The 15,030-nt window shown below is 54.5% G+C and overlaps 2 protein-coding genes across 21 annotated transcripts in view; both read right to left on the reverse strand.

Moving 5' to 3' along the window:
* Positions 1-127: 127 nt before the first annotated feature.
* ROGDI (rogdi atypical leucine zipper) lies at positions 128-6,388 on the reverse strand. 2 transcript variants are annotated; one of them, XM_009430236.5, is made up of 11 exons: positions 5,758-6,388; positions 5,613-5,684; positions 4,734-4,816; positions 4,498-4,552; positions 3,735-3,815; positions 2,919-3,014; positions 1,802-1,900; positions 1,304-1,417; positions 1,171-1,220; positions 947-1,094; positions 128-661 (listed from the first exon to the last, which is right to left on the reverse strand). In XM_009430236.5, the coding sequence occupies exons 1-11, from the start codon at positions 5,800-5,802 to the stop codon at positions 620-622; spliced, it is 885 nt and encodes a 294-aa protein (XP_009428511.3). In that variant the 5' UTR covers positions 5,803-6,388; the 3' UTR covers positions 128-619. The 2 variants fall into 2 exon arrangements, with proteins under 2 accessions (XP_009428511.3, XP_001173850.4); XM_001173850.8 differs by having other exon boundaries at positions 947-1,073; positions 5,758-6,156.
* An 18-nt stretch (positions 6,389-6,406) lies between these two features.
* The window catches only part of GLYR1 (glyoxylate reductase 1 homolog), a 44,367-nt gene continuing 35,743 nt past the window's right edge, over positions 6,407-15,030 (reverse strand). For 10 of the 19 annotated variants that reach the window (XR_010152253.1, XR_010152251.1, XM_016929359.4 and 7 more), the window contains 3 exons: positions 14,826-15,005; positions 14,373-14,497; positions 6,407-8,515 (listed from right to left, as the gene is read on the reverse strand). Coding sequence is in view for 8 of the 19 variants with exons in the window: in XM_016929359.4 (XP_016784848.2) it covers positions 8,441-8,515; positions 14,373-14,497; positions 14,826-15,005 (380 nt within the window). In the remaining 11 variants the exon portion in view is untranslated. The remainder of the gene's footprint in view (positions 8,516-14,372; positions 14,498-14,825; positions 15,006-15,030) is intronic. The other 9 variants (XR_001710205.4, XR_010152254.1, XR_008539720.2 and 6 more) reach the window with 1 other exon arrangement.

The raw sequence follows: 15,030 nt of genomic DNA on the forward strand, positions 1-15,030 counted from the left end.
CACAGGGAACGGGGAAGGCAGGCTCCGGGAATAGGGGAGACGGCTGGCTCCTGAAGTTCATGGCCACTAACTACCAGAGACCCCCTGCCTGGGTTCCCACTCAGACAGACAAGACAGGGGCTCCAGGTGGAGTCTGATGATCTTTATTTCTTAGACAGCCCTGGATTGGGGCTATGGAACACAGTCACCAGCACTATACTCACTCCTAGGGTGGCTCTGTCTGTGGCGTTCCTCACCATCCCCGGGACTCATAGCTCAGTGCCACCCCCCCACCCCATGCCCTCCAGGGGGAGGGGACAGCGAAGGGGAGAGGAGGGAGAGCCCTGGGCCTGGCCCTGTCCTGAGTCCAAAGATTCCCATGGTGATCAGAGGGCGGTGTTGGGAATGTGGGACACCCTTGGCCCCGCCTCCCTGACCTCCCCACTACCCCACCAAACCAGCCTTCCTTCCTCCTGGCACTTCCAGTGTCCATTCCCGGCAGTGCAAATGTGTTAGGTGGGGTAGGGGGTGGGATAGGGAGATAAATAGCAGCCTGGCGTTGGCACTGGCTGGTGCTCTGTGGTGGGTATGAGTAGGGGACGGGGCCGCCTTCCTGGAGACAAGCTCCTGGGTGCTGTGATCAGAAGGGTCTGTAGCTCCAGTAGCTGGAGAACACGGAGATCTGCAAGGGGAGAGGGTGTGGTGAGTTGCTGGAGGGGGATGGGGTAGCCCAGGGGAGATGTCAAGGTCACCCAAGGACAATATGTCAGGACAGGGCATTGCTGCCTAGCAGTACTGTGGGGTACACCAGACCCCAAGACTGGGGCGCTCTGAGGGTGTGGCAGGGCCCTCAGAACCCCTGCCCACTGTGGGGGTACACCAGACCCCAAGGTTGGGGCGCTCTGAGGGTGTGGCAAGGACCCTTAGAAGTCCTTCCCCTAATGAAGGCGCTCGGCCCGGGCCCCACCTTGTCCTTGAGCTGCTGGCAGAGCTGCAGGGAGACGGTGAAGTAGACCAGGGCGTCGTTGAGCCAGGGGATCACGCACTCCACTTTGTGCACGTGGCTCACCTCCAGGCGCTGAGAGCCCCACTCGCTGTGGGCAGTGAGAGGGTCCCTGAGGAGGGTCCCGGCCCTCCAGGTGTGGAGGGATGGGGTGGGCGTGCCTGGACCCCCCTCCCCTGCCTACTTACAACATGGCCCCGGGGCTATGCAGCACCGCGCCCCCAGCTGGGCGGAAGTTCTAGGGAGAACAGCACCAGACCCGTCAGGCCTTGCAGGGCGTGTGCGTGGCGGGCAGTGGGCCAGGCAGGGGTCCCTCCTCACCTTGGTGGAGTTGGGCTGCAGGGCATGCAGCTGGTACACCGTGAGGCAGAGCTTGTTGAGGTTGATGTAGACGTTGACCAGCAGGTCGGATGGCAGGGCAGGGGCGAACATCCGCTGCGGGAGGCAGGTGGGATGAGGCCCACGCAAGCCCCCAGCCCAGGCTGGATGGAGCGGGGCTCTGCAGTCACTCATGGAGTCTGCAGGGGATCCCAGTCCCCACCCTAGAGATGCTCTTCTCATCAATGGGGGCTTCCAGACTTTTCCCAGGTGCCCCAAGTATCTCCTGTGCTGTCAGGTTTGGGAACCACTAACCCGAAACAGGGTTAACGTATTTTAGGGGCACAGGACAGAAGCCAAGGACCCCATCCCAGAAACCTGCCTAGACAGAATATTCCACCTATAATCTGGGAGTGGCACCCCTCGGCGTCCATCCTGAGGGCAAGCTGGGACCCACTGTGGGACCCCTCTCCTGGAGCAGGGACTGGCAGGGGCACTGACCGTGAGGCCGCTGGCGGCGATCTCGGGGAGGGTGAGGGTGGCGGGGGTGGTGAGCCGGTTTCGGGCTCTGGTCAGCTGCAGCATCACTGCGTCCATCAGCTGCAGGGAGAGGCGGGGTTGGCTCTGCTTCCTCCCGTGTCCCCATGCATTAAGGAACAACAGACATGGTAGCTCCCACTCCCACCCAGCCCAGTGGCTACTGTTCCCAGGTCCCGAAACTCAGCAGCAGGGGCCTGTTAAAGACAGGTAGTTGGGCTCCAGCTGGGTATGGAGGAGGGCAGGATGTCTGCACTAATGTCAATCAGGATGGGGCTGATTCACTGCACGGGGATCCCGGGCGCTGGATCAATGGGGAATGGAAGGTCCTGGGAGGTCAGTCCCAGGGGCACAGGCTTTGTGGACAGGGGTACAGGCAACAAAGGTTGGCTGCAAAGGGCCAGAGAGGTCTTCCTGGAGGAGGCGATGGATGACTGGGTTGAGGTTTTCAGGGGGGTAAGCCAGGGTCACGGCTGGTGGATGGTGGGACCACCTGGAGCCCATCCCTTCCCTTTGCCGTGGAGCAGAGCCCTGGCAGACTCCTCAGAGCCCCAGCTTTCGTGCCATTCAGCCGTGGCCATGAGTACCAGGGTGATGTGGCTCCCAGGAAACACGTAAGAGCTGACTGGGGGTATAGGGCCTGCAGCACCCTAGGGTGGTTACAGTTCTCGAAGGGATCTTAGTCTGTCTTGTCCTAAGTGTGAGGAAACAGAGGTCCAGAGAGGGCAGGTGAACCACCGGAGGACACACAGCAAGTCAGGGGCAGAACTCAAGCATGAGGTCAGGTGCCCAGGTCAGCTCTTCACATGTGCCACGCGGTTAATGTGAAGGCTTTCACTGCTGCTACCGGCAGTGGTGTGTGCCGAGTGCTTACTGGGGGCCCCGTGACCTGAATTATTATGGTGAACAGTCACTCCAGCTTGCCCCTGACCCCACAGGTAGAAATGGAGACACAGAGTCGGCAGGTAAGTGCTTACAGGTTGCACAGCTCAACGTGGAGGCCCTGGGATTGGAACCCAGGTGTGATTCCGGATCAAGGACGTGGGACTAGGCCCAGGAGTCAGGCCCGGGGGCAGCTCACCTTGAGGACCTCAGCGCCCGTCTTGAACTGGTAGCTCTGGTCCCGGCTGGTAAGCAGGTAAATGGCTTGGCTCACATGGTTTCTGGCATCCTGGATCTGGAAGCAGGGGTCATCCAGAGGGGTCACGCCAGCTTCCATGCGGCCAGGAGGGGAGAGTGGGTGCTGCCTGCCTGCCTGCCCCACGTCATTCCACTCTCCACACTGTCATCCCTGTGCCCCAGAGGGCCAGGTCCACGCCAGGTGATGGGCATCTGGCATCACCTGGGGCAGGCCTGGTCTCTGCCCAAGCTGACTGCCCCCTCCTTTCTAAGGGATGGACACACAGTAATGCCCAAGACAAGAGTCTGTGCGAGTTGCGGAGGGAAGCAAACAGGGCGACAAGGCAGGGGCAAGGGCGCTGAGATGGAGACAGTCGGGGTGGAGGGGGCAGGGGAGGAGGCTGGGGCCCATTGGTACAGGAGCTGCCAGGGAGCATGGGCCTCATCCCCAGAGCCATGGCAAGTCCCTGGAGGCTCTGGGCAAGGGAGTGACTTTTCAGAGGGCTTCTGAACCATCTCATCCAGCCAGCTGCTGTGGGGACTCCACAGTCCCGATGTGGCCCTCGGGGCTCTCAGGCCAGGTTCTCTACCTCCCCACATGGCGCAGCCTCCAGGGCTTCAGGAAACGCCTGCCCCCAGCTTTGCTGTTAGGAAACACCCTCCCAGGCTTGCTGTGGCCACAGATCCCCAGGGCTAGTCCCTCTCCACGGAGGCCCCGTGGCAGGCCTGCTGCCGCCTGTCCTTGTGGCTGAGCACTAGCCAGGAGGGGCGGGGTCACCTGCTGCAGCTTCCACTGCTTGTCCTCCCGGAAGGCGAAGTGCAGCAGCTGGTTGTTCCGGGGCATCTTCAGGTTCACATCCTGACAGGCAAGAGTGGGGTGAGCTGGGCAGTGAGGGGGCGCCTCCTGCCACAGCCACTCTGAGCCCTTAAGCCCAGGGCAGAAATGGGGTGTGTGGTGGCTCAGGCCTTGGCCGCTGTATAGGGCAGAGGGTCTCCCAATGCCTTGGCCGTTTGGGGGTTGAACAGGGAGGTCAGGAAACAGGAAACCAGGCCCAACAAGAGCCACAAAGAAGTGAAATGGAAAGAGGTGAACAAAGGGGAAGAGGAAAGGCAGCCTCTGTGAGGCTCTGTGCGAACGGGGTGCATCTAGTGTCTACAAAGGGCAACAGATGGAGCCCAGGAGGGGGGCCTCCCCCCACGCCTTGGTGCCTGGCACAGAGTCGGGTGCAGACTGGAGTTCAGGCATTGGCTGATTCAATTGTGATGTGTGGCCAGCCTAATCCACCAATGCCCATGTTTCACTGGTCCGGACGCCAGGCCAGGCCGTGTGCAAAGAACCCCTCTCCTGCACCTCTTACTGAATCTGCACACCGATCCCGGGAGGAGGTGTGAGGGTTGCTGTCATTTTCCAAAGGAGAAAACTGAGGCCAGAGAGATCAAGGGTCCCGCCCAGAGTCGCAGGGCTTGTACAGAGAGAAAGTGGGAGCTCCCATGCTCTTCCCCATTGGCAGGATGGGAGGGGACAGGGCCGGGGGACTCACCGCCTGGCTGAGGGCATCCCCCTGCAGAGTCAGCACACCCTTCACCTGGTCTGTGCTGTAACATGTGGCGTCAGAGAGGTGCCTGTGGTCACCCCCCCACCACCCAGCCCTCCCTCCCGGCGGGCTGCCCCTCCTGTCCCATTGCACAACCAGCTGGTCTGCAGGACAGGGCTATGGCCATGCCTCCTACCCCCCAAGGTACCCATTTCCCCGGTTTCCGCCTAGCCCAGGCTCACCCACAGCTGCCTAGGATGAAGTTCTCTTGCTTGGCGGGCCCCTCAGTGCCGGAGCCCGGCAGAGTGAAGCGCAGAGAGGCCTCCTGTGGAACAGAGAGAAGGAGGGGAGCTGGTAGCGCCCACTCAGGCCCGGCCCAGTGCTCCTTCCAGAAGTCCCCCTCCCTCCAAGTCAGCGGGGGTAAGGAACAACGTGGCCTGGCCTCACCTGGGTTCAGCTGGGGTGGGAAGACCCTGCCCAAGCCCCCAGGGCACCTAACCGTGAGCCCGATCTCTGCTTATCCCACATTCCCTGAACACCTCCTGTGTGCCCGCCTCGGGGAATACAAAACAGACAGGGGCAGCCTCCCAGCTTGGTTGAGGGGGAAAGGGGCAAGGGGCAGAGTCAGGGAACAAGGCAGTAGTTATGGTAACCCGCGGTCCTGGGCCACAGCAAGCACTACGCCGGTTACTTCTGTGAGCTGCCTGGCTCATTTATCTACACCCCAGCCTCGCGAAGCGGGTACTGTTATCTCCCTTTTGCCAATGAGAAAAGGGAGGCCCAGGGAGGTTCAGTGACTTGGCTGAAGTCACACTGCCAGGCAGAGGCAGAATTCTTCGGCTCCCAGATTGGATGCCGCTGCTCCCAAGGCGGCCTTCCCCGACCCAAGGCCGGGCGGGACTCAGGCCCTTGCTAGCACCCTCGTCGGGACTCGCCCCTGCCCGCACACAGGTACTTATATAATGAGGTCGGCTCGAGTTCGCGGAGGCGGGGCCCTGCCTGAAAGCCGCGGCAGCCGCACACTGTAGGCGCTCAGGACGCAGCCGCGCGGCCCCAGGTGGAGCCAGGGAGATGAGGAGGGAGGGTCGCCACGCCCGGCGGGGCAGGGCGCGGGTCGTTACCTTGAGGATGTCCTGCAGCTGCTTCAACACAGCGTGCACCTCGTCGTGCAGCAGCCAGCGGAACTCCTCCTCCTGCGGGACAGACCCGGCGGTCACGCCCGGCCCCGCCGCCCCGCCGGCCCGCCCGCTGGCCCGCGCGCCTTACCAGCACCGCCCGCTCCGCCGCCGTCGTTGCCATCACGGTGGCCATGGCCGCAGGCCGCCGCCGAGCGCCCTCCCCACCGGTCGCTGCTCCTGTCCACCAATCTTCCTGTCCTCGGTCCTCCAGTCCTCCCGTCCGCCCCCGGCGTCTGGCTCCGCCCCCACCCGATTGGCGGAGCGGGTACCACCCCGCCCCCAGGCCGGCTCCGTGCTCGCGATTGGCTAGCGCCTGTCGGTCCCCCTCGGCTCCCGAAACCTGCGGGAGCCCTGGAACGAGACTGGCGGCTGCGGGAGTGAGGCTCGCTCCGGCTGGCCAGGGACGCGGCCGGCGGCTGCACGAGTACAGGCTTGCTCCGGCTGGCCAGGGACGCGGCCGGCACCAGCCCGGGGCGCCCCCAGGATATGATAGGGCGCTCTGCTCCACTCGCGCTCACTCATTGGCCGGCAGGACAGTCTGTCCCCGCTCCTCCTCCCTATTGGCCCGCTTGGCTCCGTTGGTCGTGGTTCCAACCCTGCCGCGGACCTCGCCGCCACTCGCAAGTCCGTCTCACCCCGGACGTGGAGGTCCCGAAAACCCACCCCGGCCCCGCCGCTGCCTTCTCCTCCCACCCATCTCGCCGAGGACGAGGGAAGCAGGACTCCTGCGGCACAGCTGTGTTACCAAGAAGTGTTTTATTTTTCTTGCAGTAGCTTTGTTAATTGCACAAAATCATGTTTTGTTTTTCCCATTTAAACATTATCACACAATCCTATTCTGAAAGACAAATGTTCATTAAAAACAAAGCAAAAATAAAAATTCACAACCTTAATTACCTAGATTTGTCATTTAAAGGTTTAAAGAAAAAAGGGAGGGGCTTTCTTACAAGCTTTTTCACAAGTGTCACATTTTCTCCTTAAAAGGGAAGGATTTCAAAAGAAAGGTGAAATAGCTTAAACAGAAATATTCATAAAAAGGAACTTTACAGAATTGTCAACAATATTAAGACAACATTGACTAACCGGTTTCATTACCGCATCTTCCCCCGCCCCCACCCCCAGTGTGTTCCGCCAGGACTAGAACAGGCTTTGTGTTCAGACAGAAATGCTTCAAAATCCCAGTGAAATGAACTGTGCTAAAAACCCGACAGGCATCTTCCCTGCCCTCCCCCCACTAGTCTTCTGCAATCCTCTAACCCAGTTTCTAATCTCTGAAAGGGGCCAAAGCTGTGAGGGGGGAAGGACCCCGCCCTAGTGTGGCCACCCTATATATAATTACATATTGCATCATAAATGCTGGCCTTCCTTCTGCAAATTATGATTTTGGAAAATCCAACCCATGCAGAGGGATAAAAAACTGACATCCCTTGGGTAACTTTTTTTTTTTTTGCAACATCCCAAGCCCCCCCCGGTCCCCTATCCAAGGACAAATGTAGGGCCTCTAGGATGTCCCAGACCCACCTCGGAGGGCCAGTCAGTTCAGGTAGGTCAGGCCCAGTTCTCTTCCCTCCCGACAGACCCCGGGCCCGGGAAGCACCGAAGACCATGATGCTGGCTGGAGTGAAGACACTCGTTTCCGTATCAAGAGCTGAGCCTAAGAAATGCTCATCGTTGGTCAGGCTGGGTCTGGGCCAAAGGGACAGACAGAAAGAAATACTGTCTCCATGGAAGGAAGAGGGAGAGGAGGGAGGATGGAGAGCGGTGGGCATGCAGGGGACTTGGCAGGGCAGGCTGGAGAAGGTGGGACCACTGGGAGGGGACCGAGGTAAGAGTGGCTCTTCAGAGCCAGGTGAAGTCTGTGGCCTAACGGAAACAGAAAGGAGCGCCCCCAACCCCCACTCCTCTTGGCTCATCACTAGTGGCCCTGAGGACCCCCTCCCAAGGGATGGAATGCAAATCCAAATACTAAAACAGCCTAGGGAGGAGCGAGCGCCCGCTGTGGCAGTGGCATCTGGGGCATGGCTTCGAGGCGGTGAGGGCCGGGCCTCCATGCTCACCTGCAGGCCGGCTGCTTGCTGCACTCCCTGGAAAGCCAGGGCCCCATCTTCTCGGGACTCTGCCAGTCTCTTTTCAGTTCACAAAGGCGTCTATGGAGCGCTGGGTGCACACTGGACGCTTAGACGTGAACATCTTTCTCAGCTCATCACCTGAGGTTGGAGGGCCCCAAGGGCCCCTCTGTCTGGAGTCTGTACTGGCTCATCTGGGCCCAAGGCCTCTCCTTGTAGGGAATCCAGTGGGGGATGTGGACATGACTACAGCCTCTTCGCTCTGGGGGAAGCTGTGGGAAGGCTTCCAACTCTCGTTGCTGATTCTAGTTCCTTGACTGGAAGGGGTTTGAGATAAGACAAGCTCGGAAGAAAAAAAGCCAGGCAGCAGTTTCTGGGCAGCTTCTATCCTGGGGCGAGAGCCTGTGTGTGTGTGTGTGTGTGTGTGTGTGTGTGTGTGTGTACACACAGCCACCTCGTCCGGGGGGCCAGTGCCCAGCTCAAGAGCTTTCCCACACGCCAATCCTGCTGACACTTGTCCCCTCCCCACCGGCCTCAGGGGAAGGGTGCTGCTGTGTGCTGTGCTGATGGCAAGTCTCAAAGTCTGTATAAAAGGAAATGGAGATAGGTGGGCTGGTCCAGAATGAAGTCCCAGGCCCCTGACCCCATGTGAGGAAGAGGGGGTCAGAGGGGGGATTGGAGGGGTGAGGGCGGGGTGTCGACAGCTTAGTGTATGTAGGCTCGGTACACGGCGGACATATCGTTGTCGGACTGGTCCAGCGCCTTGGCTCTTTTGTACACCTGGGAAAAAAAGAGATGGCTCAGTCTCTGGCCCCAGAGCTGCCTTCAAGACCTAGACCTGATTCCTGGAGGCAGTGGTGGATGTGGCTAGCAGGCAGTGCTGGAGCCCAGGCTGTCTGGTTAGGAATCCTGTTTTGACCTTGCATGAAGCACCTCCGTTTCTCTGGACCTCAGCCACTGTGCTTCTTGCTCTGGGAGAAGGAACAGTACCCGGGGGATCTTGTGAGAATGAAATACACTATGGGATATAAAACATTCAGCATTGGCTGGGCACTGCGGCTCATGCCTGTAAGACCGAGGTGGGTGGATCACCTGAGGTCAGGAGTTTGAGACCAGCCAGGCCAAAAAGGTGAAACCCCATCTCTACTAAAAATACAAAAATTAGGGCCAGGCGCAGTGGCTCATGCCTGTAATCTCAGCACTATAGGAGGCCAAGGTGGGTGGATCACGAGGTCAGGAGATCAAGACCAGCCTGGTGACCATCGTGAAACCCCTTCTTTAAAAAAAAAAAAAAAACAAAAAATTAGCCGGGCATGGTGGCAGGTGCCTGTAATCCCAGCTACTCAGGAGGTTGAGGCAGGAGAATAGCTTGAACCTGGGAGGCGGAGGTTGCAGTGAGCTGAGATCACACCACTGCACTCCAGTCTGGGCGACAGAGCGAGACTCTGTCTCAAAAACAAAAAAAGAGCAAAACTGTCTCAAATAAATAAATAAATGAATAAAAAATAAAACAAGGGCAGATGAAACACCCAGGACACCTATACCTCAGAGTGAGAGTTCTCACACCTGTGGTGCTTCTGCCCCCAGGGGACATCTGGTAATATCTGGAGACATTTTCTGTCACCTGAGGAGGAGCTATGTCACTGGCGTCTGGTGGGTGGGCCACCCAACATCCTGCAGTGCTTGGATAGCCCCCCCACACAGAATGGCAGCAGTGCCGAGGTTGAGAAACCCTGCCTTAAAGGATGAGGGAGAGGGAGGGGGAAAGAAATGCTTCTGTGTGGTTGCAAAGTTTTTACATTTAATGGGAAATGGTACAAGATTAACTGTTTTTTTTTTTTTTCTTGAGACAGGGTCTTGCTCTGTTGCCCAGGCTGGAGTGCAGTGGTAGGATCATGGCTCATTGCAGCCTCGAACTCCTGGGCTCAAGCAATCCTCCTGCCTCACCTGCCTCAGTCTCCCAAGTAGCTAGGAATAGGGTGCTCGCCACCACGCCCAGCTAGTTTTTTATTTTTATTTTTGTACAGATGGGGGTCTTGCTATGTTGCCCAGGCTGGTCTCAAACTCCTGGGCTTAAGCAATCCTGCCTCGACCTCCCAAAGTGCTAGGATTACAAGGATCACAAGTATAAGCCACTGTACCTGGCAAGATTAACTCTATCTTAAGGATTTATACCGCAATCTGTAGAGTAACCACTAAAAAAAGAATGCAGAGGCAAAGTAAAAAAGAAAATAGATAAATGAAACTGGAATTCTTTTTTTTTTTTTTTTTTTTGAGATGGAGTCTTGCTCTGTCGCCCAGGCTGGAGTGCAGTGGTGCGATCCCGGCTCACTGCCAGCTCTGCCTCCCGGGTTCACGCCATTCTCCTGCCTCAGCCTCCCGAGTAGCTGGGACTACAGGCGCCTGCCACCACACCTGGCTAATTTTTTGTATTTTTAGTAGAGGCACGGTTTCACCCTGTTAGCCAGGATGGTCTTGATCTCCTGACCTCGTGATCCACCCGCCTCGGCCTCCCAAAGTGCTGGGATTACAGGCGTGAGCCACTGCGCCTGGCCTCTTTTTTTTTTTTTTGAGACGGGGTCTTGGTCTGTCGCCCAGGCTGGAGTGCAATGGCACGATCTTGGCTCACTGCAACCTCCGCCTCCTGAGTTCAAGTGATTCTCCTGTCCCAGCCTCCGGAGTAGCTGGGATTAATAGTGCCCGCCACTATGCCTGGCTAATTTTTGGTATTTTTAGTAGAGACTGGGCTTCACTATTTTGGCCAGGCTGATCTCGAACTCCTGACCTCAGGTGATCTGCCCGCCTCAGCCTCCCAAAGTGTTGAGATTATAGGTGTCAGCCACCGTGCCCAGCTGAAACTGGAATTCTAAAAAGAAAGTAAGAAAGGAGCAACAAACAAAAGACAAAGACAACCAACAGAAATCAAATGATAAAATGGCAGCCCCAAATCGAACCACATATCAATACAACTACTACAGGTCAATGCACCAGTTAACCTTCAGAACCTGACCTCTGAACTCCTAACAGTATAGAGCCTAAGCTCATACCATCCAAACGACCTGAAAGCAGCGAGCTGCATTGAGAAATTAACCTAAAACCTCTGCTTGCAAGCCAATGAATCCTGTAGTCAGGGTGGAGGCAACTTGGAAGTCACTTCAAAGAGAACCTTTCCCAGCCCAAGCCACATGAAACCCTTGGGAAATAACTATAGTCAGAAATGAGCTTTCATCAAAAAAGACTTATAAAATACACAACGAATTCTACTGTCCAGAGAGAATCCACTGGTAGAATGAACAGGGGGGACTTGAAATAGTAATGTAATCTGAAAAAGTCATGAAATAAGTACTCTGAAATGTTGAAACAGACAAGAGACAGAAGACAGAATTTAGGAACAAGGCTGCATGCGGTGGCTCATGCCTGTAATCCCAGCACTTTGGGAGGCCAAGGCAGGCGGATTACTTGAGGCCAGGAGTTCGAGTCCAGCCTGGTCAAAATAGTAAAACCCTGTCTCTACTACAAATACAAAAATTAGCCAGGTGTGGCGGTGCATGCCTGCGGTTCCAGCTACTTGGGAGGCTGAGGCAGGAGAATCACTTTAACCCAAGAGGTGGGGGCTGCAGTGAACTGAGATCATGTCACTGCACTCCAGCCTGGGCAACAGAGTGAGACTCTGTCTCAAAAAAAAAAAAAAAAAAAAAATAGAATTCAGGAAGAGAGAATTATACTATGAAAAGCCAGGTGTCAAAAGAACAGTACTGGCTGGGTGCCATGGCTCACGCCTGTAATCCCAGCACTTAGGTAGGCTGAGGTGGGTGGATCACCTGAGGTCAGGAGTTTGAGACCAACCTGGCCAACATGGTGAAACCGTATCTCCACTAAAAATACAAAAAGTTAGCCAGGAGTACTGGCAGGCACCTGTAATCCCACCTACTGGGGAGGCTGAGGCAGGAGAATCACTTGAACCCAGGAGGCAGAGGTTGCAGTGAACCAAGATTACACTCCAGCTTGGGCAACAAGGGTGAAACTCTGTCTCTTAAATAAAATAAAATAACATAAAATAAAATAACATAACATAACATAACATAAAATAAAATAACATAAAATAAAAGTGTATCAGCTGATAGTACTTTAAAAATACAGCTGCTGTTTCACAAAGTGTCATTTTTATTATAATAATATGGTAAAGACAAATGTTTTTCAGTTGTTTTTTTTTTAGATTCAAATTCTATGAAGATGAGCTAAGAAAGCGGAACTTCTACCCTAAAAAATTTTCGAAAGTGTATGTGAAGTTGGATACAGTTGTGCACGCCTATAGTCCCAGCTACTCGGGAGGCTGAGGTGGGAGGATTGCTTGAGCCTAGGAAGTCAAGGCTGCAGTGAGCTATAATTGTGCCACTGCACTTCACCTGGGCAAGAGAGTGAGACTGTGTCTCAAATATAAAAAAAGTGCACGTCTTAAGTGCTTAAAACATCATTTGAAAAATGCTAATAGACATGCTAATTAAAAGGCAGATACCGTCAAAATGGATAAAAATCCAAACCCCAATTACATACTGTCTATCAAAGCCATAATTTAGACATAAATAAGAGAGGAAATGGATGGAAAAATATACATACCATGAAAACAGTAAGCCTGAGAAGGCTGTAGCAGCTTTCGTTTTTTTTTTTTTTTTTGCGACGGAGTCTCACTCTGTTGCCCAGGCTGGAGTGCAGTGGTGCGATCTAGGCTCACTGCAACCTCCCGCCTCCCAGGTTCAAGCAATTCTCTGCCTCAGCCTCCTGAGTAGCTGAGATTAAAGGTGCCTGCTACCATGCCCAGCTAATTTTTTGTATTTTTAGTAGAGATAGGGGTTTCAACATCTTGGTCAGGAGAATGAGACCATCCTGGCTAACACAGTGGAACCCCGTCTTTACTAGAAATACAAAAAATTAGCCAGGCATGGTGGCAGGCGCCTGCAGTCCCAGCTACTCAGGAGGGTGAGGCAGGAGAATGGAGTGAACCCGGGAGACGAAGCTTGCAGTGAGCCGAGATCGTGCCACTGTACTCCAGCTTGGGCGACAGAGCGAAACTCCGTCTCAAAAAAAAAAAAAAAAAAAAAAAAAAATCATACAGGCAGCTGGTTGTGGTGGTTCATGCCTGTCATCCCAGCACTTTGGGAGGCTGAGGTGGACGGATCACCTGAGGTCAGCAGTTCAAGCCCAGCCTGGCCAACATGGTGAAACCTCATCTCTACTAAAAATACAAAAATCAGTTGTGTATGGTGGTGTGTGCCTGTAATCCCAGCTACTCAAGAGGCTGAGGCATGAGAATCGCTTGAACTTGGGAGGCAGAGGTTGCGGTGAGCCGAGATCGCGACACTGCACTCCAGCCTGGGCGAAAGAGCAAAACTCTGTCTCCAAAAAAACCAAAAAAACAAAAAACAAAAAAACAAAAAAAAACCAATACAGGGCAGGGCATGTTCTTTGATCATAGAGCAGTAAGTTAAAAATCAATAATCATTAGATATCTAGGAAGACCCAAACACTAGATAAACTTTTAAGTAATTCATGGGTCAAAGAAGAAATCAGAAAACAAATTAACATGGCTTAGCGGACATTTAAAGATTTATATACTCATGTTATAAAGAAAGCAGGTTTAAAATAAATGATTTAAGATTCCACTTTAAAGGGTTTGAAAAAGAACAAAGAGGCCAGACGCAGTGGCTCACACCTGTAATCCCAGCACTTTGAGAGGCTGAGGCAGGTGGCTCTCCTGAGGTCAGGAGTTGGAGAACAGCCTAGCCAACATGGCAAAACCCCATCTCTACTAAAAATACAAAAATTAGCCGGGCAGGTTGGGGCACGCCTGTAATCCCAGCTACTTCGGAGGCCGAGGCACAAAAATCTATTGAACCTAGGAGGTAGAGGCTGCAGTGAGCTGAGATCACATCACTGCACTCCAGCCTGGGCGACAGAGTGAGACTCTGTCTCAAAAAAAAGAAAAAGAACAAAGAAAAGCTAAACTAAGTAGAGGGAAGGAAACGATAAAAGAAAAAGAAACTTGGCCAGGTGTAGTGGCTCACACCTGTAATCCCAGCACTTTGGGAGGCCGAGGCGGGCAGATCACGAGGTCAGGAGATCGAGACCATCCTGGCTAACATGGTGAAACCCTGTCTCTACTAAAAAAAAAAAAAAAAAAAAAAAAAAAAAAAAAAAAATTAGCCGGGCATGGTGGCGAGAGCCTGAGGCGACAGAGCAAGACTCTGTCTCAAAATAAAAGAAAAAGAAAAAGAAAAAGACACTGAATAGCTGGGCGTGGTAGCTCATGCCTGTAATCCCAGCACTCTGGGAGGCAGAGGCGGGTGGATCACCTGAGGTCAGGAGTTCGAGACCAGCCTGAACAACATGGAGAAACCCCGTCTCTGCTAAAAATACAAAAATTAGCTAGGCATGGTGGTGGGCACCTATAATCCCAACTACTCAGGAGGCTGAGGCAGGAGAATTGCTTGAAACCAGGAGGCGGAGGTTGCATTGAGCCGAGATCGCACCAGTGCACTCTAGCCTGGGTGACAGACAGAGCGAGACTCCGTCAAAAAAAAAAAAAAAAGAAAGAAAAAGAAACTGAAGGGCCTTGGGGCTTGGGCCACATCTACCCTACCTCATTTGCTGCAGCTGCCATGGGAGTTGGATGGTTGACCGCATCACCCAGCGCAATGGCTAAGCGGAGATCCTTCTGAATGTATTTCAGGTAGAAATCAGGCTTAAAGTTTCCTTGCAGGATATCTGAGGAGAAAAAGCCAGTATCAGACAAAAGCCAAGGACCTGAAACTAAAAACTACCTACGGTCCACCAGGTGTGAGAACCTAAAACATACTCAGGGCTCAGTTCCACATAGCCTAGGCCTCTTGGCTCCTCACTCACCCTTAGACACCTGAGGGCTGGAGCTCCCAGCCTATATCCCCAAATTCCGCCCACTGTGTTTCTGAACCTCCTCTGGCCAGGGTCAGGGACTGACTGGGGAGGGGCACCTTTCACGCTCACTAAATCCCTGACCTAGTACCCTGCTCTAATCAAACACCAAATGCAAGAAGAGGGGCCAAAAACAACTCACTTTGGCACTTCTGGTCCAGGAAGATGCTGGCCAACTGTCCCTGATTGAGGATGTCCAAGAGTGTCTGCTGGGACTGGCCTGTCACCTGGGCCAGGGTCAGCCCCTCGGCAATAGTGGCCATGAAGCTCCCTTGGACCATGTTCACGATCAGCATCATCTTGGCTGCATTGCCCACTTCACCTGCCCAGGGTAAAGACTCACGGTC

This window comes from Pan troglodytes, chromosome 18 (genome assembly GCF_028858775.2).
Source record: "Pan troglodytes isolate AG18354 chromosome 18, NHGRI_mPanTro3-v2.0_pri, whole genome shotgun sequence".
Lineage (NCBI taxonomy): Eukaryota > Metazoa > Chordata > Mammalia > Primates > Hominidae > Pan > Pan troglodytes.

What these genes read in the sequence shown, in the direction of transcription:
- ROGDI (XM_009430236.5), bottom strand. Translation starts at nt 5,802, where the DNA reads ATGGCCACCGTGATGGCAACGACGGCGGCGGAGCGGGCGGTGCTG. An exon ending in AGCTGCAGGACATCCTCAAG is followed by an intron (nt 4,817 to 5,612) that starts GTAACGACCCGC and finishes TCTGTTCCACAG; the next exon opens with GAGGCCTCTCTGCGCTTCAC. An exon ending in CATAGCCCCGGGGCCATGTT is followed by an intron (nt 1,095 to 1,170) that starts GTAAGTAGGCAG and finishes GACCCTCCTCAG; the next exon opens with GGACCCTCTCACTGCCCACA.